General features: G+C 34.3%; 2 protein-coding genes across 8 annotated transcripts; both read right to left on the bottom strand.

Annotated features, from left to right (window-relative positions):
• Positions 1 to 922: 922 nt before the first annotated feature.
• On the bottom strand, positions 923 to 15332 carry LOC107934601 (valine--tRNA ligase, chloroplastic/mitochondrial 2). Of its 6 annotated transcripts, XM_016867083.2 has the most exons (29): positions 15063 to 15332; positions 14804 to 14888; positions 13476 to 13602; positions 12883 to 12966; positions 12464 to 12558; positions 12030 to 12121; positions 11738 to 11791; positions 11031 to 11083; positions 10866 to 10933; positions 10404 to 10479; positions 9038 to 9121; positions 8347 to 8495; positions 8134 to 8251; positions 7904 to 8020; positions 7249 to 7469; positions 5758 to 5847; positions 5457 to 5568; positions 5156 to 5266; positions 4877 to 5014; positions 4470 to 4520; positions 4212 to 4324; positions 3648 to 3795; positions 3187 to 3291; positions 2990 to 3091; positions 2667 to 2739; positions 2362 to 2528; positions 1665 to 1786; positions 1437 to 1556; positions 923 to 1315 (listed from the first exon to the last, which is right to left on the bottom strand). In XM_016867083.2, the coding sequence occupies exons 1-29, from the start codon at positions 15214 to 15216 to the stop codon at positions 1309 to 1311; spliced, it is 3036 nt and encodes a 1011-aa protein (XP_016722572.2). In that variant the 5' UTR covers positions 15217 to 15332; the 3' UTR covers positions 923 to 1308. The 6 variants fall into 6 exon arrangements, with proteins under 6 accessions (XP_016722572.2, XP_016722567.2, XP_016722584.2 ...); XM_016867078.2 differs by having other exon boundaries at positions 923 to 1556; XM_016867095.2 differs by lacking the exon at positions 15063 to 15332 and adding an exon at positions 13228 to 13326 and having other exon boundaries at positions 923 to 1556; positions 13418 to 13602; positions 14804 to 14821.
• Positions 15333 to 16196: 864 nt separating this feature from the next.
• On the bottom strand, positions 16197 to 20566 carry LOC107934645 (serine/threonine-protein kinase BSK2). Of its 2 annotated transcripts, none has more exons than XM_016867126.2 (9): positions 20203 to 20566; positions 19756 to 20106; positions 19488 to 19621; positions 18733 to 18838; positions 18459 to 18544; positions 17563 to 17748; positions 17298 to 17456; positions 17072 to 17185; positions 16197 to 16733 (listed from the first exon to the last, which is right to left on the bottom strand). In XM_016867126.2, the coding sequence occupies exons 1-9, from the start codon at positions 20279 to 20281 to the stop codon at positions 16482 to 16484; spliced, it is 1467 nt and encodes a 488-aa protein (XP_016722615.2). In that variant the 5' UTR covers positions 20282 to 20566; the 3' UTR covers positions 16197 to 16481. The 2 variants fall into 2 exon arrangements, with proteins under 2 accessions (XP_016722615.2, XP_040934397.1); XM_041078463.1 differs by having other exon boundaries at positions 19756 to 20086; positions 20203 to 20343.
• Positions 20567 to 21598: the final 1032 nt, after the last annotated feature.

Below are 21598 nucleotides of genomic sequence, written 5' to 3'. Positions count from 1 at the left end.
AAATTACAATCCGATGAAGAAGCGGATTTCACAAAAGCATAGGTCTGCTGTAGCAAGTGTTTTTTTTTTTTGGCATATGGTTACACAAAAGCTAAAAAAGAAATGCAGGAAAAAAAATGAAAAGAGTCCCAGATAGAAATTACCTAGTAAAAAAAGGGAAGAAGAGAAAAACAAAATAAAACAAAATAAAAGGAAGGTAAAAATCAGAATAAAGGGAGACGAAGGAGACACAATTTACAGGAAAAAGGTCTCTCATCAAAAATTTAGAGAGATTATTGTATCATTTAATTATTGCTGCTTTCCAACTTGGTTCTGTTTCCCATCACAACACTCAACATCCCTGTACAAATATATATTTTTTTCTCGTACTTATATCTATTTTAAATTTTAAATCAGTGATATATTTTCCTCTTAAATATATTAAAAATATTTAAAATTTTTTAAAAAATATCAAATACATGTAAATTGTGAGTTGTGTTGTAATGTTTAAAATTGTAATATTTTAACTAACATTTTTATTAAAAATAAAAATTTCACTTTTTTAAATTAAACAATTTTAACTAATCAAACCCAGAAACCCTTTCCCAAGGCCCATAATGATTCAGTAACCAACCTTGATAAAAGCCCACCGAACGTATTAGCAAAAAGAAATATATCTCAAGTGAAAACAGAGAATAAAAGTTTTATGCTAAGCAGAAATTACAAAAAATATTTGGTAGATATTTTCTTGAGTCTTGGAGCAATGGAACTAGTGTCATGTTATTTTGAAAAGGAACTATAATGAAAAAAATATAAAGGCAGGTGAATGGGAGCACAACTTGAGAAAAAAAATATATACTTCAAAATGGGCACGTATGTAGTAACATAATTCAGAAACTCTACTTACTTGTGAATTACGGATTAGACCACGAAGATATTCATATGAAAATGGAACAATTGCTGTGAATTCGATTCTCATGATGACCATTCTTGCAACCCAAAAAAGAAACATATCCCGACTGTCCAAAGTGAAAAAGCAACATACCAAATCTAGAAGGCCATGGAAACCTCCACACGTTCATTCACTTAATCCTAATTTACATTTTATTACACAATTTCATTCAAATTCCTAAACATGATAGTTTAGGAAAAGTAAAAGAATCCACGAGTATTCATGTCACGCCTCAAACCGAGGCATAAAAGACGCCACACGTTAAGAGAGATAAAATCTCGCAAATATACAAGGCTAACACTGAGTAACAGAAACCCATCATCTTCCATTCTCCCACACCAATAATATTTGATAAAAGAAATGCTTCTTAAATGAAATCAATACCTGGATAAAGGTACAATGAAAGAACAATGAACAAGGTTTAATATTTTTTTGTAACTTCGACGAAGCAATGAAAGCACAATTATGGCATTTCAACTCCACTCAATTTATGGATTGCTCTAACCTTCTTATCTGACCAAGCCAGTTGCGTTCTGGGCTCGTTATCAGTGCGGAGCTTTGGGTATAATATGCTTCTAACAACAGAAAACTGCAAAGTCCTCTGAAGGTTGAATGTGCAGAACAGCTGAAATGGAGTTTATAGTGACATAAATAAGTAAACAGTGCAGATCATCCCAACAGGACGTGTAGCTTTGCTAAGACTGAAAATATGACCAAATATGGAGCCTATTACGAAAGCATAACAGTTGATTTCAGGAAAGCCAATCGGTTTTTGGTCAGATTAATCTTCTCTTCTGCTTCTGCTGCTTTTTCCTGAACCCCACGGACAACATCATTGGGAGCTTTCTCTATGAACTGCAGTGAACACATATTATAGATTGTAAGAGGCTTGTAAGCAATTGCAGACATCAACAAGCATAGGAGAATTTGAAGCTTGTTGGAGAAGAAAAGGCCATCAATTGACACATCCTAAGAAGACTTACGCGAGTAAACAGTAAACTATCAATTAACTTTCATAGCAATGTTGAACACGAGCAACAGCCAGTTCTCATGATACACCATTTTGAAGTGTGCCAAACTTTTCCAAATGCTTTATAGCACATAAACTTTCCCAAATGATTTTTAAAAAACAACAGTTTGAGCTTCTCTCTAAAGTTAATTTTATGAAGTTCTCTGGGTACGTGCCCCCACTAAAGTTGATACATAATAAACAAAATGCCATAGCAAACATATTCAGGAATCCTCTCCATGAAACTCTGACTACTACAAAGTAGTGTTGTTTTTAAGTTCCGTGCCTTGTTTTTATCCTATTTTAATCCGTACATTTGGTCATGTTTGAAAAGCTTAAGCACGGTGGTAACTATTTCATTTGTGCCAAAGTAATGATCAATATTAGTGCATCTACATCAATGACAAAGTAAAGTTCATACTTTAGGAGAGTTGAGGCGAGCTTTAAGTCCCTCATACTCCGTTTGCATCTTTGATAGGCGCTTGGTAAGGCGTAGCACTTCAGCAGAAATATCAACCATATCAGCAAGGGGAAGATATGCCTCCAGTCCTTCACTTGCAATAACGTGAACTGATTGTTTTGCATCCTCTGCAAGTATAAATACATATAGATGTCCAACATTTCATATATCAAAGAGAATCAATAGGAAGTACTATTAGTGAAATGAATAAGCAAAGCATTTCTTTGTCCTAGGACCAAAGCATATATGGTTCAAAGTAAACATGCCTGGAGGAGAATCAGCGAAATGAATATTGTCTAAATCTAGCTTGGATAAGAGAGCCAACACCTCCTTCTCTTCCTGCATCGAGAGGATACAACCTATCAACATTGATTTGTGGACAAGCTAAGAATACAGATACTTAAGACATTAGCATTGCTCATTAAGCCATTCCTTTTTCCGCCAGACTTTACAACAGCCTGTGGTAGTATAGTTACAAGTATATATTATGCATTGAAAGATGGCACAATCAAGAAAAGAAACAAAACGGTGCCATTCATTTTTCTTTATAATTAATAAGACAATCCCTAAAGAAACAAACTACACTTACAGATATATACTGAATGACTTCTTCACTACCAACAATAGAAGCAGTTATGCGCTTTGCTGGCTCAACAGAATACTCGGCTCTAGCATTACGGATTGCTCGAGTCTAGGACATAAATTATCAGAGGTTAGCGATCCCCTTACCTTGGGTAGTATTTGGTGGCGAATGTAGAGGGAAAAAGAAGAGTTCTATAAACTCACCAGAGCTTGTAAATTTTCAAATCTTTTTACCAAATCAGTACTCCTGGGAAGAGAAGTTTGTGGCCAGGAAGATATTATAAGAGCTTCTCTCCGATTGGGAAGTGCCTGAAGATAAATAAAAATAAAAGAAAAATCCACAGTTACATCTGCAGAAAACCTTAGGGGATGCCGAAAACAATAAAAGAAAAGAAAAAATGTCATTTCTTGTGTGAAGCACTATTCATGTATGCTATAATGTGAACCCAAAATTCACTTAAGTACATGTGCATGTTCCAAGTCAGGTGTGCACATTAAATCTAGACTTGATAAGGTGCTCATCAATGGAAATTGTGTTCCAGCGGATTTTATCCAAACTTAATATTAACATGAATGATCAGATTCAAGAATATGGTAAACTAAATGAGTTTAAATTATAAATATTATATTAACAAAAAACATGGTAAACACTACAAAGCCCACACCTGCCACAGTTCCTCAGTTACGAATGGCATGAATGGATGTAATAATTTCAGTATATTCTCGAAAACGTAGAGTAGAACTGTCTGAGCTACTAAAACAACTGAATCATCTCCAGAGTGGTAAAGGCGAGCTTTACTGGCTTCAATATACCTATGCAAACAAAAAAAACATAAATCCCAAGCATGGGTTGCAGATCTAAAAACTGGACATATAACACAAAAATAACTACAGCTAATCAGAGTAAAAATTATACCAGTATCTTTTGCAAAAAACATACGACCATGACAGGTATTTCATGTATGTGTCAACAGCACATACTGATCCAACTTACAATAGAATTCTAGTAATGATAACAATAAAATAACACACACTATCCACCAAATGAATTTTACAACTTTAACCTTAGAAAAAAAGGGCATTATGTGCTATATAACAACAGCATAAACTTCATTACTTTTCAGTTTTCATGATCTGTAAATGGCATAAAGTCCAGACCTTAATGGCATAAAACAATAGAACTACGTTCTATTAGCAGAAAGCAGATTATAAAAGAACATTCAACATACCAGTCGGCAAAATCACCCCAAAAGAAATCATATATTTCTCTCCCAACGTCCCCAAAGAAAAATTTGTTATAACTCTCAGTGACAGCATCAATAAGCATATGCAGTTTTGAGACCTGAAAAATGAACAACATTACTCAAGAAACTTCTCTGTAGCGTTCAGAAAAAGAATAATCAGGGTATGTATGAATTGGAGGTAACTTGGCTCAAATATACAAATAAATAGATGGTGGCAAAACAAGCACAGTATTTTTTTCTTACCACCCAACATTCTGGAAGAGGAAGCCTTAGAAGATACCCCTCCGTGTTAAACTGAAAAGGAAAGTTTACTGATTAGGATGATGCCAATCTTCTTAGGAACAGGACATTGTGATGATGTCAAAAGAAAAATTAAGTTACACCATATGCAATAATAATAGATTTCTTTTTCTTCTGAGAGTAATAATAATAGTTACAAATGCAAGCATAACTCAAATTAATACTGTTGACAGTACAATCAATAAACACAGTGAATACTCCACCTATCCAATAATTAATAATATATATGTGCTTGTTCCTTCTGATTTATGTTAAAAATGATATGGTAGTAAATGTATACTGTTGTATGAAGACAAGGACAGACAGGTGGTCTACTACTATCCCACTAATCTGAGAAAAGAGGAACAAACCTTACAAGCCTCTATATTCTGCCAACCAGAAACATTGTCCCGATTAGGCAGAACCTGCAGCACAAACTTGCCAGCATTCCATAATTTGTTTGTGAAGGCCTTGTTCGCTGTTAGCCTTTCAGTAGATAAATTAAGATCCTAGAGATTATTCAAGGAAATTGGCTAATTAGACATGCTATCATAAGCTAGAACCATGGACATTAGAACAGTAGTGAACATTATATGACAGAATTTTTCATTATTGAATTACCAACATGTTGCCTGTAGTACAAGACAAACCTGACCAGCAGTTCCCAAAGCAAGAGTGAATCGCAACGCATCAGTGCCATACTCCTTGATAGTATCAAGTGGGTCAATAACATTGCCAAGAGTTTTAGACATTTTATGCCCCTGAAACAACTTACATGTTAGGCAGATATTTTCTTGAGTCTTGGGAGCAATGGAACTAGGGTCATGTTATTTCGAAAAGGAACTCTAATGAAAAAAGTATAGATGCAGATGAAGGGGAACACAACTCGAGAAAAAAAATTGTACTTTAAAATGGGCACCTAAGTTGTAGCCTGATTCAGACACTACTTACTTGTGAATCACGGATTAGACCATGAAGATAAACATATGAAAATGGAACAGTTCCTGTGAATTCGATTCCCATCATGACCATTCTTGCAACCCAAAAGAACAATATATCATGGCTGTCCAAAGTGAAAAAGTGTTAAGGCCAACAGTTAAAACATAGAAAAGTAGATCAAATGGAATTTCTTGAGACCAAGTATGCTATAATGCCCTCTAATTTGTTATTGAATAATAATAGAAGCACTCTCTTATAGAAAAGAATAGGGCACCTCATCTAAGCAATAGGAGTTAAACAAAGCGGCTCATACCCAGTTTCAAGCATTGTTGTCGGATAAAACCTTTTAAAATCCTCTGCCAACTCATCTGGCCACCCAAGAGTACTGAAAGGCCATAATGCACTGAAAGAAAGCAAGCAGCAAAATATATAGCATTTATCACACAAACAAAGATTGATGTGTGCATGACAAGTTTCATATCCAGAGAATGGGAGAACCATATCAAAACCTTTAAAACTCAAGTTGAAGAAGATGGCTGAAAAAAGCAACTTATGCCATTTTCTACCAGTTATTGCATTACTCAAAAAGCCCAGCAAATGAACACATTTATCACAATAAAGTGCTTTCAGCCACTTCACACAAAAATGTTTCAAATAATCAACATGGTTGCCTCAATACTTTTTGCACCAGAGTAAGATATCAGACATATTTGGACTCAACCTTGGACCCCTCAAAAAACCATCAGAACTTTCCTACCAGGTACTAACAGGTCAGGATGTAAGTGAAATTTCAACTTAGGAAGATTGAAGTGACAGGAAATCCTACCACTTACAGAGAATTTTTTTTTCCTTTTATAATTATGCAAGAAAGTTAAGTGACAACATTAATATAATAGCTTCATTTGGATAACAATTTTAAAATATTACTTGCTTTATTCTATGTGATCTCAAAGACTCAAAACATGATTCATCCTTTTTCATTTTGGACATGTCAGGAGATTTTTTGGAATAGGTCTTCATATCTAATCAATAACTTACGTACGGGAAGAAGAAAAAAAAAGGTGCACTTATTTGATTGATAGTTTGAAAATATTGCATCATCTAAACACTGTTATTACATTAGTTAAAGATTACAATACAAATACCACCTCAGGTTCATTTGAAGATCCTTTATTTACTTGAAAAGGTGATAACAGAAATAAACTATTATGGTCCCGAGGCTGGGTTTGAGGCACCAGACAAGTGGCGCAAGAATTCAATTCGAAGAAAGGGTCTTTTCCCTTATTTTGATTCATATTTTTGCCTATGGTTGTGGAACTCCAAAGGAGTTGCCTACCTTTGATTTGCTGAAACATTCAACTTATTTTATTCATGAATAATTTCTCTCATAAAGAGGTTTATAATTTAGGAAATAAGATGCAAAACCCTACTTTCTTATTCTAATACGGAAAATAAAAATATGACATCAGAATATCCTAATTTATTAGGAAAGTTTTATTTAAACTAATAAGATAATTTTAGGAAATAAAAATTAGAACCAAATCCCAACAAAATCAGTATCCTAATCAGATCCCCTAACATAAACACGACATAATAAGAAAATAAAACCAAAGGGACATCAAAAATAGAATTGACAAAGACTGGTTGTGAACTCTAGCTTGTAATATAATATCATCCCATCCAATCAGTTAGAGAAGAAAGCTAATTATGTACCAAAAAAGAGGGAGAAACTCTAGGTAAAGAATGACTTTCCATCCTAAAATGATGATATCATAGTTAAGGAATTTAAAATTGAATAACCAACCTTGAGAACCAAGTGTCGAGAACATCTGGATCCTGATAAACTTCTACGTCTTTTCCGTATTTATCACGAGCCTTCCTAAGAGCTTCCTCAGCACTCCTAGCAACTATATATTCCTCTTCACAGTCTTTTCCAACAATGTACCAAACAGGTATGCGGTGTCCCCACCACAGCTGTCTGCTTATGCACCAATCCTTGATATTTGTCAGCCAATGATTATAAATCTGTAATCAAAATAAGCAAAAGTGAGCAAAGGCAGAAACTACCAACAGAAGCAAACTTAAAGTAAAATATCGAGTAAATAGGAAGAAAGGTCCCAGATGACAGTAGCATGTGCTGAGGGGTGTTGCACTATGAAGAATGACAAAATGTGGCCATCCTCTCAGCAGGGAGGAGAGTTAGCTAGATGGAGACTGGAAAATGGCTAAAATGGTACCATCATCGGACATGATTGTGTCCTACCTGGGAACATGCATGTTTCCAAAATTTTCCTTATGCTTAGAAGGTCATACCTTTTATTTGTGTCCACTTAAACATGTTGACATGAGCATTAAATGCAGGTACTTTAATTATGAAACATGGATAAGGCAGAACGGCATAGGTTAAGGGAAAGTGATGAGGTGAGTAAAGTTATCAAGAGTTATGCTTTCCATCATACCTTCCCATATCTTTCAGGAATAATGGTCAATTCTCCCTTTTCAACTGCAAGAAGAGCCTTTTCAGCTAAGGGCTGCATTGTTACAAACCACTGCTTGCTTACTAGTGGCTCTATTACCTAATAAAAGAACCATAAAAGGGGAAAATAAGAGAAAGAATTACTGAGAGAATAATTATCGACACTGTAACTTCAAAAACAAAAAGAATATAACTGAAAGATAACATGCACACCTCTCCGCCACGCTGAGATCTCGGTACTCTTAAACTGTGGGGTTCCTTTTTCACAGCTAAGTCAGTCTCCTCAAGATCAGACCACAATTTCTTCCGTGCCTCAAATCGATCAAGGCCACTAAAATTTAAGAGCCACCACCATAAGTACGACAAAAGAAAAGATGAATAGGAAACTTTAATTTAGCATTTGTTCAGAAAGTCCACAAATATTACCAGTACAGTCCAGCAACCTCATTTAATGTCCCGTCCTTGTTCATAACATTAAGAATAGGAAGGCCAAGCTTTCTAGCTAGAACATAATCATTATGATCATGTCCAGGGCTTATCTTCAGTACACCAGTCCCAAAGTCTTTATCAACATACTGCCACCATTGACATAACAAAGAAAACAGAAGTGAGATTGTCAACCTGAAATTTCTTAATTTAATGGACACAGTTGAAACATTTGCCACCTCAACTAACCCCATTAAGCAGGTCAAGCAAACCATTTGTTTTCTAAAACTAGTGGCGAAGCCCACAATGAAGAAGCCTATAGGCTATGCAGGGAATACATCCTAAATTTGAAGCACAATTTCATCATGATGACCAAAATAACCTTAGGCAAGGCAGATATTCCACAGCTTCTGTAAGGCAGTGCACCTCAAGTTCTTTGAAGCACGAAATGGACATTAGAGACTCCAAAATGTACTACACCTTTTACAACTAAAATGATATGATTTTATAATGCTAAAAAAATCCAACATACTTTTTGCTTTAAAAATTGTGTTTCAATTCCTCTGTCATGTGCATTCCTACCAATTTGAGTGACAGAGAGTAAGGAAAAATTAGCATTCATACATTGATGCAAAATTAGGAGAGTGCAACAATACTTAAAAAAAAAACAAACAGAAACACATGCTTTTACCTTATCAGAGATGATAGGAACATGACGACCATATGTCATAGGGACAATTGCCATTTTCCCAACATACTTGGAATATCGCTCATCCTGAACAAAAGTGATGTGTCAGTCATACAAGGACACAGAGTTGTGAGTTATAACTTTTGTGCAAGTTTTGCTGGATACCTGTAGGCCATGACATCCCAAATCAAACAAAACCTGAAGGGCAGTCTAAGTTCTGGATTTATTGCAAGAGAGGACACTTGGTATAAGGAATGAATAATTTATGTTACCAACCACTGGGGAAAAAAGAAAAGGCCACTATGGTTTACCTAAAAGAAAGCATTTTTAATGCTGCATCCAAAGATTCTTTAATAAAACTGTTATATGTTATGTTGCTCAAGTTAACCTTATTATTTAAACGAAAGATCTTTTTCAACATTAACCAATCACTGGTGCCTTTATCCAAGTGGCATCATGCAAGCAGTGAATCGTCTTTTGTTTTTATTTAAATAACCTACACTTTCTATTTCTTTGTAAAGAATAGTCCTATCATATCAACAATTCTCAAACAGTATCCTTTATTCGGCCCACAAGATAGTAGGATCTACTTCTGAATAAATGCACTGAGTAATTGGATGAAGGAAATTGTCTGTTACATGACTCACTAAAAAAAATGGTGAAAACGCAATGGAAATATTAACAAAAAAATCTCACAATATTGCAAACGTAGTTATATTATAGTGGTCATGAACTAATGTTAAATATAAAATTTGATGATTCAACTGTACCAAGTTTAAAAATCTAAATGCAATATAATTATCAAATTCGATCAATTAATGTATATACATGATAAGGATTTTACTAGAAATCCATAAAGATATAGCTTTTAACAGATTTTACTAGCTTTATGAATAGTGCATCATGTTGTTAATATTTCCTCTTCTTTTATGGTTTATTGTAATACATGCATTCTTAAGCTTCCACGAATAACTAGAAATAGAAATGGCCTTTATGTTTATCATAATATTTCATAAATGCTGCATCCTTATTCATATTTTCCAATTACTTCTATTCTTCTTCCTGCATTGTATGTTATTCTATTGCACTTCAAACCATACTCCAGAAAAACCCACATAAAATTGGAAACATATTCCCATATGTAAGTACTTTAGTACTAAAGAAAAAGAGCAGAATAGGAAGATTCTTTACACTACGTTGATCAATATAATCAAAAACACGGCCTCTTAAGCACATAGGCACAGAAAGTAGCAATTAAACAACGACCATTGCATCACATCTTATAAAGTTTGAATTACCAGAAGTAACTACCTATCACTTGGCCATGCATTCTTCACAAGTATTTCAATAGAAAATGAAGGTGTTATACCTGAGGATGCACAGCTATAGCTACATCACCAAACAAAGTTTCAGGCCGTGTTGTTGCTATTGTTAAGAAATCACTTCTAATAGAGAGCAAATATTAAAGTATCAGTCAAAGTACATGGCAATATTAAAAAAGTAGATGCAAATGGTCTATTTGAGGACATTTATGTCCATATGAAATGAAAGCATGTGTAAATTTTATATTAAATCAAAAATAAAATAATAATACGATAAAGAGATTCTCTACCACTTAGTTACCACATTTGACATTCCAATGAGAGTAAATTTTTAAAGCTCTTAAGGTAACATAACATTCCCTGTCTTCTCTCAGTCCTTCTATCATTTTACTCTGGCAATTATGAATCCAGTTGAATTACTACATTTTCTTGTTTGAGTTACTTAAGTCCATTCATACTCCAGAAAAGCAAAGCAAACACACCAAAAAAAAATGCCTAACAAGAAGTACCTTGAACCTCCAGCAACACGATATTTAATATAGTAGAGGGTACCAGGCTCTTCAGAGTATTCTACTTCCTATGGGAACATGCAAAAGAAAATGTTGAATGATAAAGAATGTAAAACAAAATGCATAAAAAGACAAGCAATATCCCCATGCAAAAAAGATTCATACCAAGTCTGAAACAGCAGTCTGTAACTTTGGAGACCAGTTAACCATGTAAGACCCTAAAAGAAGATATCATATCAGTTAAACTAGGTTAGTTACTGAGACTAATATAGTGCAATTAACAATAACATCAAATCAGAAAAAACTGAGCTGAGTTGTATAGTTGAATATTTGATAAATTAACAAACAGAAAAGAAAGTAGTTCCCACATCCTACCACCAAACACCAGAGAATATATTCAAGTCACCATAAAAAATAACTCTACTTGAAGTCCAAAAGAAAGCCTGTAGGTTTAAAACCTCCTTCCCTTCAGTCTTTTGCTCAGCTATTTTCAGACCAGAGATTCTAAATGCACATGTACAATAATAAGTACAGAAAAGTCAATTTACATCAGTTCCATGTTACCAAGTTTGGACCAGTCAATGACTAACTCAGACTAGATGTCAAATTGAAGCATCAGTATTTCTAAATCAATACACGCCTTTTAAATGTTAATATTAGTCTTTCTTTGTTGTTTTTCATTTGATATCATAATTTCTTCTAGATTTTTAGTGCACAGAAAGATAATATTGACATTCTTTTCTTTTCCCAACGATAGGCAGCTGAAGCAAAGGAGGAAGATAGAAAATTATGATCAAATGAGAAAGTAAACATGCTAAATATCAGTTAGCAAAGTGAAACATGATAGTAAGCAATGGAATTTTGGCATATACCTTGATAAATTAATCCTTTTTCGTGAAGTCTAATAAACGCCTCTATAACGGCTCCTGCAATAGGAATGCAAGGTTCAGAACACAAACTTACCCTACTGATATTTGAACAAATGTAAGCGCCTAATTATTACTTCTATGATTATCACTACTATTATTACTGCCATATGTATAATGCAAAGAAAACAAATGAGGTAACAAGTAAAACAGGTCACAGATTGGAACTTTACACATAACTTAAAGACTTTGAACATTAGCTAGATTTCACTTTTACTAGATATAAAACTTGTCTTACGACTTAGCTGCTCATCAAGGGTGAAACATTCTCTAGTCCAGTCACAAGAAGCCCCAAGTCTCTTAATCTGATTAGTAATGGTCCCACCATACCTGAAATTGAAAAGAAAAAAGACCAGCAATGAACAAAAAATAGATAAAACATACAAAACAAAGTAGTACCTATACGAAACCTTAATGGTCAAATATGAACAATAAACACCAGAAATTAAGCAACGGGTTAAAGCAATAAAACTCCATAAGTCCATAAGTATCAGTATTCGGAAGGAGAAGAAGTAGAATTTATTGAAGTTGTGGAGACCCCCCCCCCCAACAAAAGCCGTTTCTTCAGAAACAACAAAAACACCATAGATGATATGTACAAAGTAATAGATTCAATATCAGCAAAGAACAGCAGAAAAACCAAGTATGTAAATAATTTAAGGGAAGACATACTTCTCTTTCCACTCCCAAACTCGTTTTTCAAATTCATCTCTGCCCAGTTCTACCCTTTTTATTCCTTCAGAAGCCAACATTCTTTCCACAACCAACTGGGAAAAGAAAAGTAAAATAGGTTCAATTATATATTCCCATTCAACAGGATACAACATATATACTCATTCTCTACACAGAACATTATGTATAAAGAGGGCAGAATATAAATCAACAACAAAGCTGAAAACATTATATTTACAAAAGATTACTAGAAATAATACAACCATAAAGATCAATCCTTTTCCAGAAACCATTACAGAAGTTAAAACCGAAGGTAGTTGGATTAGATTATTAGACAATTCCAAAATATGTCTTCCTTTTTTTCTCTTACTAGTTCGGGAGATCAGACGAGCAGAAATCATGATCATCAAGAGACTAACCTGAGTTGCAATACCAGCATGATCAGTTCCAGGAAGCCAAAGTGTTGGTCTTCCCCTCATGCGATGGTACCTAACCATGATATCCTAAAGGAGACCACCAAAGGAAACAGATACAATTAAATAAATAAGCATGACAACACCAATAGCAAAGTCAACAAAATTTAGAATAATTACAATTTCTAAAAAATAAAGGTTAGAATCTGTTAGAATTAGAAGGATCTTCGTATCTTTATATCTCATCCTCCTCCACATCTTCATCAAGGTTCATCCAAGACACTAACCACTACAATTAAGAGAATCTGGCCATTTTTACTAAGAAGACATTTTCTGAGTACAAGGAGTTACATTGACCACTGTAGACTCAAATGCGTTGAATAAAATCAGATTATGCTATATGAAACATCTTTTGAAGTTGAGATGCAAAGGTTGCCCGCATGTAGTTATCTGCACTTTCAAGTTTATAAATAAATTCAGAAAACCACAGAATGTTGTATCAATAATGCCTAAAAAATGCATCCTAAATGTTTGACACTACCAGTGAAAGAAGTAATGGCAACTAAGTCCTTTCAGATTCATTTAATAATCTTCACAACCTCAAGAGTTACAAACATTGCATGTCCCATGTGCAGAGAGCCAGTAACATTAGGAGGTGGCATTGATATGACAAAAGGATCACTTTCCCAGTCAAATTTTGGTCTGAAATATCCTTGAGACAGCCACCTGCCATCCAAGAGTTCCATAAATTCTCTCAACAGATATATAAGTTAACAAAGTTCATTACAAGTAATGAACACATAATCATATCTAAATTCTAAACAAGGGACACATATGCTGAAGTTTAACAAAAAAACTTTCTGACAGTTTCAGAACAGTAGAACAGTTACTCATAACAGCATTTTTAGACACACAAACCCTCCCAGAATAAATAAACAAGTAAAAGCTTTACAAACATACAAAAATTGCAGGACTTGCATAAACGAAATACTTAAGATCAATATTTGGTAAAAAATTTAACTTGAAAAGTGATCCAATGTCTTTAATTATGCTATGTCAACCAAAAAGAGGAATGAAATGACAAGCAAAAAAGGGTGTTTCAAATCTAAGAACTTATTTTATACAGACATATATAGGGAGGAATCCACTTATATAAGTGCAAAACTATTTAGATTTATGCACTTTCATAACTTTTCATAGGATATGTAATTTTTTAACCCTACCATCATTACCATCATATTTCACATTCTATTCACATAGATCATCCATCAAGTTTCAAGAAAATTAAAAATATACCAAACCATTTGTTCAATGTAAAAAACTTTCAACGGCTAAAATATATTTAAAAAAACAGTATTCTCGATTGATATGATAGAGTTATTTCATCTATTTGAAACTTTACAAACACGAACCAGTACGATTATATTGTTAAATCCAGTGTTCAGTTTGTCAAAATATGAACCATGTGAAAAGGATAAAAGTAAAACACAGCATAAACCCGATTCAGAAAAAAAAAAAAAAAAAAAAAAAACAGTATATAATACATGGCATAACATAAAAAAGAAACACCACACACGAATACACAAACATGCCTAAATCAATATAATACGAATTATTAACCTGTCAAAAGCTATATAAAACTAAAATATGTAAACGCGATTATCTTACACATATTTCGACATGAAAAAAACTTGAATATATCTGTGTCAGACACATAAAGATAAGTTCATAAGGATGAAATAATTAAAATAGCCTCTTCTCTAACATTGATACATTTAATCACTTTCGTTAACTTCACTAAATCGAAAACTTTTATTTGGCCAAAGATAAGGAGCAAACAACATAAAACCTCAAAATTCAATTTAAAAAGATGAATCTTTATAAAAAGAAAATAAAGAACTGATTATCAGATTCAAGAATAAAATACCAATTGTATATTCGTTCTTCCGAAGTAAAATCAAACGACTTTGCCAACTCTGGAGAAGTGAAAATGCCGTTGTCTGATACAGCCACTGAAAATGCGACAAGAAATTAAACTCATATGCAACTCAAATAAGTACCCTTTAAAATGAATATGCTAAAGATATTAACTAAATTCATCAAGAGTTTCACAGAAGAATGCACGACTTTCAAGTTCTAGGCTGATTTTACTAATAAAAATACGTTTTCATTATATTTTATTTTACCAGCAAAGCTCCTATGTTTTATCGAAGTGAAACGAGAGTGAGAGAGGGAAATGCGAAAACGGTTTCGTTTTGAGAACAAAAGAGGATTGAGAGTATAAGCAGAGCGAGAAGATAAAAGAAAAGAATGAGAGACAGCTATTTGGTGAAGACTCATTTGAGGTTTTTTTGTTTTTCCTTTTTCTTTTCAGTGGTAGGGGGTTTCTTCTGATAAAGAGGCAAAATTGAAGCTTGAAGATTGGATAAACTATTAGAAGAATCTATCGCGCCTCCGTGTTCAGTAAACATGACATTTATAAATATTGGTATTTGTAATTCTTTTTATTAATTTCCAAAGGTAAAATTTTAAGAATGGTTCCTATACTTATCAAAATTTACGAATTTAGTCCTTCTAGCTCAAATTTAATCCCACTACTTTTCCATTTTGGACTTTTTTAGTCCTTAGTCTAACCATTTCCCTCAATTCTGATAGATGTACTTACCTGGCATTTTTTAATTTACACATTATTTTATTTTTATGACTGGGTAATTACACGTTGGAATTCTAACAATAAAAAAGAGTATAAGTTGCAAAAGAAAACTAAAAACCTTGCTGTCAGGCTTTTTTTAATAAAATTACAAAATTATTTTATTTTTTATGACGGGGGCAAACAAGTTGGAATGAATTTTGACTGAGATTTATCTGTTGGAGCGTGAAATTGTACAGTAGATTCAAAACCCATATAACAGTCCTATCTCTTAAACTACTATATTGTTATTTTCCACTTATGTTTTATTGTTCTTTCACTAAACTGTCAAAACTCAGAGTGGGAACAATTTTTGCTCTTACGGATCACAAAACAGTTTCATATAACTACACCTATACACTTTAAATGGGTTCCCAAGCTTACGAGATTCGTAGAATAAAACGGCAGGGGCAGCTGCACCCACCTCGATATCTTCATCCGCTCGTCAATAGCACTAAAAACCCTCATCCTTGTCTTCTAAGATAAAGCATTTCACACCTCTTAAAATTGTGGCTTTGATCTTTTCTTGAGTGGCCCTGGTCAAGACGATGGAACCCATTTTATTCAGTAATGCCACATATCGAAAGAAAATTCATGTCATGGTTTTGGGGTTTAACCTTACAAAATTTAATACCATGAAGGATCAAAATGCTTTATTTCATACTACAGGGACAAAACGCATTTTTAGGGATTAGGTTCTCGGGTTCTGGTGTTGCTGAGTTTTGGTTCAGAATGCTACAAGGATCCAAACGCTCAACTAAAACTTGTTCAGAAAATCAGCAGCACCAGAACCAAATGTCTTTTTCCTACTCTATTTTATTCCATCATATTTAATATCCTTTACACATTTCTTTATGTCAAACTCTTTTCTTTTCTTTTTTTGGAAAAAAAAATAACAATACTGCCTGATCGCTGCTTAGACACGCCAGCCATTCTGCTTCTTTGCCTCAAATGAGGCTCCATCATTAAGCATGTCCTGTGCATCGGTTTCCATTCCAAGCTTGGAGAGGGCAAGAGCTTGCATGTAGAAGGCAGTGGGGCACTCAGGCAAGCATACCTGAGCCTGCATGGCATCTCTCAAGGCAAGTTCTGGTTGGCCAATAATCAAGTATGAAAGGGCTCTTCTCACAAATACAGTACCAGAAGGAACAGACATCATCGCTACCAACTGCATTCAAGGGGAAAACGTTAACTACCTTTAAAAACTCAAAACCCAGGTTGAAATTAGTTTACAAGCATGTAGAAAGGAAATGAAGGAACAAAGCAGATTGATCAAGCTAAAGCAATTCCCTAATACCCAAAACAATTATGTAGCAGAAAAAAAATAAGTTGGACTCCAAACATGAAATATTAGCAGGTTAAACTCTCTTTTGGAGATTATTCAGAGGCCAATGAATATTTTCTAACAACTAGAATAAAAATTAAAAATTAACTTATGTTTAATATAACATCCCAGTAAGCAAGCTTGTCAAATAGTAAACAAGTACACCGCATGAAGAAAGTTACCTTTGAGTAGTAATCAATAGCATTTTTAAAATCTTTGTCTCTAAATGCAATATCTCCAAATTTCTTTGTATTCAGCATATCCTGAACCTGTTGTGTCCACTCTTGGAATGACAGCTTCACCAATCACGCAGTGCCAGCAAATTAAACCACAGAAGGGACAGACAAATGAAACTATGCATAGCCAGTTATTATGTGACATTGACAAAGTAAAATAGCCGTAACCCACCTCATTTTCTGCACCTTCTTCTTCTTTATAACCAGTTTTCAGTAAGATATCATGCACTGCAGTAAGATCCATCCTAGCACATGCCTTTCCAAGCGGGGAAATCATAGTTGGCAGCACCACTGGGGTTTTTGATAGACCCATTAGAATATTTGAGGCAACCTATGGAAAGCAAGGGAATGTATTACTTCAGTAGGGTTTAAGATGCATCGATACATGATACTCTAAAATTGAAATGGCAGTGAGTTCAATGACTGGAAATTTTCACCTCCTGTTTTTGAAGAGGTGCCACTGCTGAATGGAGGAATTTGGTATCAGGTCGATCTCTAGCCTCATACTGAAGACATTTTGAAGCCAATTCGACCAATTCCCTGGCATCTTCATTAGCATATTGTCCTTCCAGAGAAGAATCCATTAACAACAATAAATTCTTCTCTCTTATCAAATCCAAGGCCTGGAGAATCAAGTCACATAATAGTTTCAAAATTGATGACACAAAATTTACAGATGTAGCTGTATCCAACGTAAGTAAATGAGAACAAAGATCATAACAGATAAACAAGCAGAATATCAGCAGTCACCAAAAAAGAATACCAAAATAATCAAAACATAGAAGTCCCTGACTAATGCCTCCCCAAGGATAAACGAAAGTAACCACCATTCTTGAAACACTGCAGGACTCATGTGTGTATCTGTGTTTGTGGATATATATATATATATAATATAAGATTTCTACTTTTAATTCATTGACCCATCTTATGGGACATTGATAAAGCTCAACATCATCTATAGAACAGTTCCATAATAGTACAGTGGATATTAAGGACTTCTATGTTAGGACATTCTGCACCCCGCCAAAATTTTACATATCTTACTTGACTTTCTAAGCCTCCCAACAACAACTTCTCATGGAACCTAGCCAAATGGTAAATAAAACACTTACCAAAAGCCTCGGGTCCAACTAATTCTCGGTGCTTACATGTACAGAAAAATAACTGAATTCCAATGCCGGGATCAATTTTACATTAAAAAGTTGCAAAGAAACTCAAGATATATCCAAATTCTACCAGAACAGCAATTTTTCCTCACTAAGAACTTTGAGAGCAGTATTAGCAGGGAAATACAAAGAAAAGAACTAAATTTGGATAATAGAATGTATCATACATGGCTGGGAGGGATATGCTTTCCACTTAAGAGATCCAGGAGTACAGTTCCATAACTGTAGATCACACTTTCGGGGATGACCCTGCCTGAAGAGTTGAACATTCAAATTATTTAGCAGTGAAAGAATATCAATTCAATCACTAAATCCCCTTCTTTTCAGAAGGCTACGAAATGTATTTTCTTTCTTACTTCAAGATTAAAGAAGAAAACTAGTTTGTTGAATTTGAAAATCCTAGTTGTCCATAAGTGAATAATTGAAATCAGAAGCACATACCTGTCCTCAAAAATTCAGGAGGAGTATATGCCAAATTTGTACTGTAGCTTTTCCCATCTCGGCTATTTTTCATTAGTCCAAAACTAGATAACCGAGGATCACCTTCCTGGCATAAAATGAAATTAAAATTAGAAAAGAAACAGAAAAGCTAAATGCCAATGCTGGCAACTGATCTGCCTCAAGAGACAAGTCATAAACGTTGAGCACAATTTCAATCTATAATTTTACTTATGGAACATGGCTATTTAATATTTATTAAGATGGATCCTATATGCTAATCTCTCTAGTAGTCTATCCCGCTGAAACAATTAATTTTGAGATCTCCAAAACCACAAAGCCCATGCCAGACTAGCAAGGCCAACCACTAAAATGAATGTCAAATGAGAATGTGGTTAACATTCAAAATGTAATGAAAACAAATGTGCCCAAATATCATGGACGAGTGCAAAATTAGCAGGAAAGGTTCTAGAACAGCTAAAGAGGTGCTGTTTTCTACCCATTTCAAAAAGAGCCGTCCCATGTCATACATAAATCCCCAAGAGCTTTAAATGTTGAATCATAAAGAATGTTGAAGCTAATGATCAATAATAAAACAAATATTCATCAATGTAGTAACAATAAACAAGATAACATTCAATCTCTTCATGAATTAGCCCTCATTTACTAAAGCAGTGGAAGCACGGAAAAGAAAGATATTATGGTGGAAAGGAAATTAGCACAGGTGAGAAAAATATTGGGGTGGAAAGAGAATGTACCTCATCAAAAAGAACTCTGTAAGCATTTAAATCGTGATAAATTTTAAGGCCTTGAGCGTTGCAGTGCTCAAGGGCTTGAGCAATATGGTAAGCAACTCTAAGGCGCATTTCCCATGGTAAAGGCTGTTTTTCCCCTGCATTATTGGTAGCAATTTTCATAGATACGCAATCAAAGGGAGTAAAGGAGGATGCCATTGTTTAATAGTAAAAAGAAAAGAAGGAAAAAGTCAGAAAGGAGCAAAGGCAAAAATGAGGGTGAAAGACATACAATGGAAAAGATGCTTAGAGAGGGTATCATTAGGCATATACTCAGCGACCAACAAGCGCTCGTCACCCTCGGCGCAACAGCCGATCAAATTGACCAACCTCTTGTGACGGAGGTTCCCAACCATAGCAGCTTCGTTAACAAACTGGTGAGGGTCGGGCCATGATTGCCTCGAGAATCGCTTAATGGCCACTACTCGATTGCTCTTAAGCTTCCCTCTGTACACCACATTGGGAGCCTTTTCTCCACTCTCTGACACAATGAGGTCAGTGCTGAATCCATTGGAAGCTGCCCGCAGCTCCGCGAGGCTGAACTCGTTGAATGCGGGCACCGCCTGCTGTTCCCCATTCCCATCTGATAAGTAAAAATAAATAAAGAGTCCATGGATGAAGGATAAATTATTTTATATTGTGTATGAAGAGAAGAAATGGGAAAGGAAAAGAAAACGACCTAGATCTGAGTTAGTTTGCGGAGGAGGAGGAGGTGGAGGAGGAAGCTGATGAGGGATTTTGGACTGGAAGCAGCCCATCACTCTACGTCTGGATTTTCCTCACGTCTAGTGAATCAGAAACTGCAACTAGAGGAGTAGAGAGTACAGTGAGTATAATTTCAGCTGCAACTTTACTTAGTGGAGGCACAACTCAACTCGGTCACAACTCAGAAGACAGAAGAAAGAAAGTTGACTAGAAAAAGAGTTGAACTAACGAATGAACGGCCTGAACTTTCTAATTAGTGAAGTGAATGGTGCTAGCTCTAGTTGTAGTTGTAGTTCTAGTTTTAGTACTTGGTATGGAAATATTCCAATTTTACATTTTTCTTTTTCTTTTCTCCAAACTTGGGATGTTAATGTAGAAACAAGACAGTTCCTGTAATTCTTTGTTCTGATCCTCGATTAAATTTTACCACTGAAGTAATGTTGGTTACATAGATTAAAATACACTAACATCAATGTATCTAAGTTTGTATAATTCTCCCGATCGAGACAATATTTTTCTTTTAATTTTATAGAGAATTTTAATGATAGAGGCAACAAATTCAAGAGTGCAAGAATGCCTTATTTGATTAAATGGTGCATGCCATTCCATCATTTACTTTAACCTCTAATCCTATTCCCTGCAGCTCTCCACACATTCTATCATGAGAATCTGACATCTCTTTCCTCTTTGTCCATCAATAACAATATTCCTAGAGAATATTATACTTTATTCATCCATCACGAAATAGACTCTATGTAAGAATGATCAAGGAAAAATATTTTGAGGATGACACTTCAAACGATATAAAGAGTAAGAGGTGATAAAAAAAAAATTAAAACTCGTATATTTTAATCTGATCCTATTTCATTAGAATGTACTTTTAAGTTTTAATATACAATTTGATTAGTATATTATTTTCGACTTTAATCAATAATTTTTTCTTAGATTAGATCTTAATGTTATTTATAATTTTGCAACATGTAATATGATATCACCACGTTATCATCCAAGAAAAATTAAAAATCTTGCAAATCATAAAATTTCTAAAAAAATATTAAAATTTTGTAAAAATGATAAAAATAGTTTAAATAACTTTTAAATTTTACTAAAAATTATATCATTTCTTCCAACTAGTATTATATCTCTTTTATACCAACAATATCATCATCATAAGATTCATCACCATTACTATTATCATGTTTTGAATGTCTTGTAACACTTCATTCTCGACTCAATCGCTAAATCCGAACTATAAAATGTCACATTCGTTGTCGGGGCAATCATTACAACACAATATAACCATTTACACATGCTGGTAAGTATATTATGCATTCACAATATGTTTTAAAATCATATCCAAATAATCTATG

This window comes from Gossypium hirsutum, chromosome A10, assembly GCF_007990345.1.
Source record: "Gossypium hirsutum isolate 1008001.06 chromosome A10, Gossypium_hirsutum_v2.1, whole genome shotgun sequence".
NCBI classification, from domain to species: Eukaryota; Viridiplantae; Streptophyta; class Magnoliopsida; order Malvales; family Malvaceae; genus Gossypium; species Gossypium hirsutum.
Note: the sequence above shows the minus strand (reverse complement) of the source record. Positions and strands in the feature narration are given on the sequence as shown.

Bases quoted from the DNA above. Each gene is read 5' to 3' on its own strand.
- LOC107934601 (XM_016867078.2), bottom strand. From the start codon at position 15,216: ATGAGTCTTCACCAAATAGCTGTCTCTCATTCTTTTCTTTTATCTTCT. The intron at 12,122-12,463 runs GTATGTCTTCCC...TTTCAATTTCAG, and splicing joins GTTTGGGAGTGGAAAGAGAA to GTATGGTGGGACCATTACTA. The intron at 10,934-11,030 runs GTATGAATCTTT...ATGTTCCCATAG, and splicing joins AGACTGCTGTTTCAGACTTG to GAAGTAGAATACTCTGAAGA.
- LOC107934645 (XM_016867126.2), bottom strand. From the start codon at position 20,281: ATGGGCTGCTTCCAGTCCAAAATCCCTCATCAGCTTCCTCCTCCACCT. The intron at 18,545-18,732 runs GTATGTGCTTCT...TCAACTCTTCAG, and splicing joins TCCTGAATTTTTGAGGACAG to GCAGGGTCATCCCCGAAAGT. The intron at 16,734-17,071 runs GTAACTTTCTTC...CCTTGAATGCAG, and splicing joins CTATTGATTACTACTCAAAG to TTGGTAGCGATGATGTCTGT.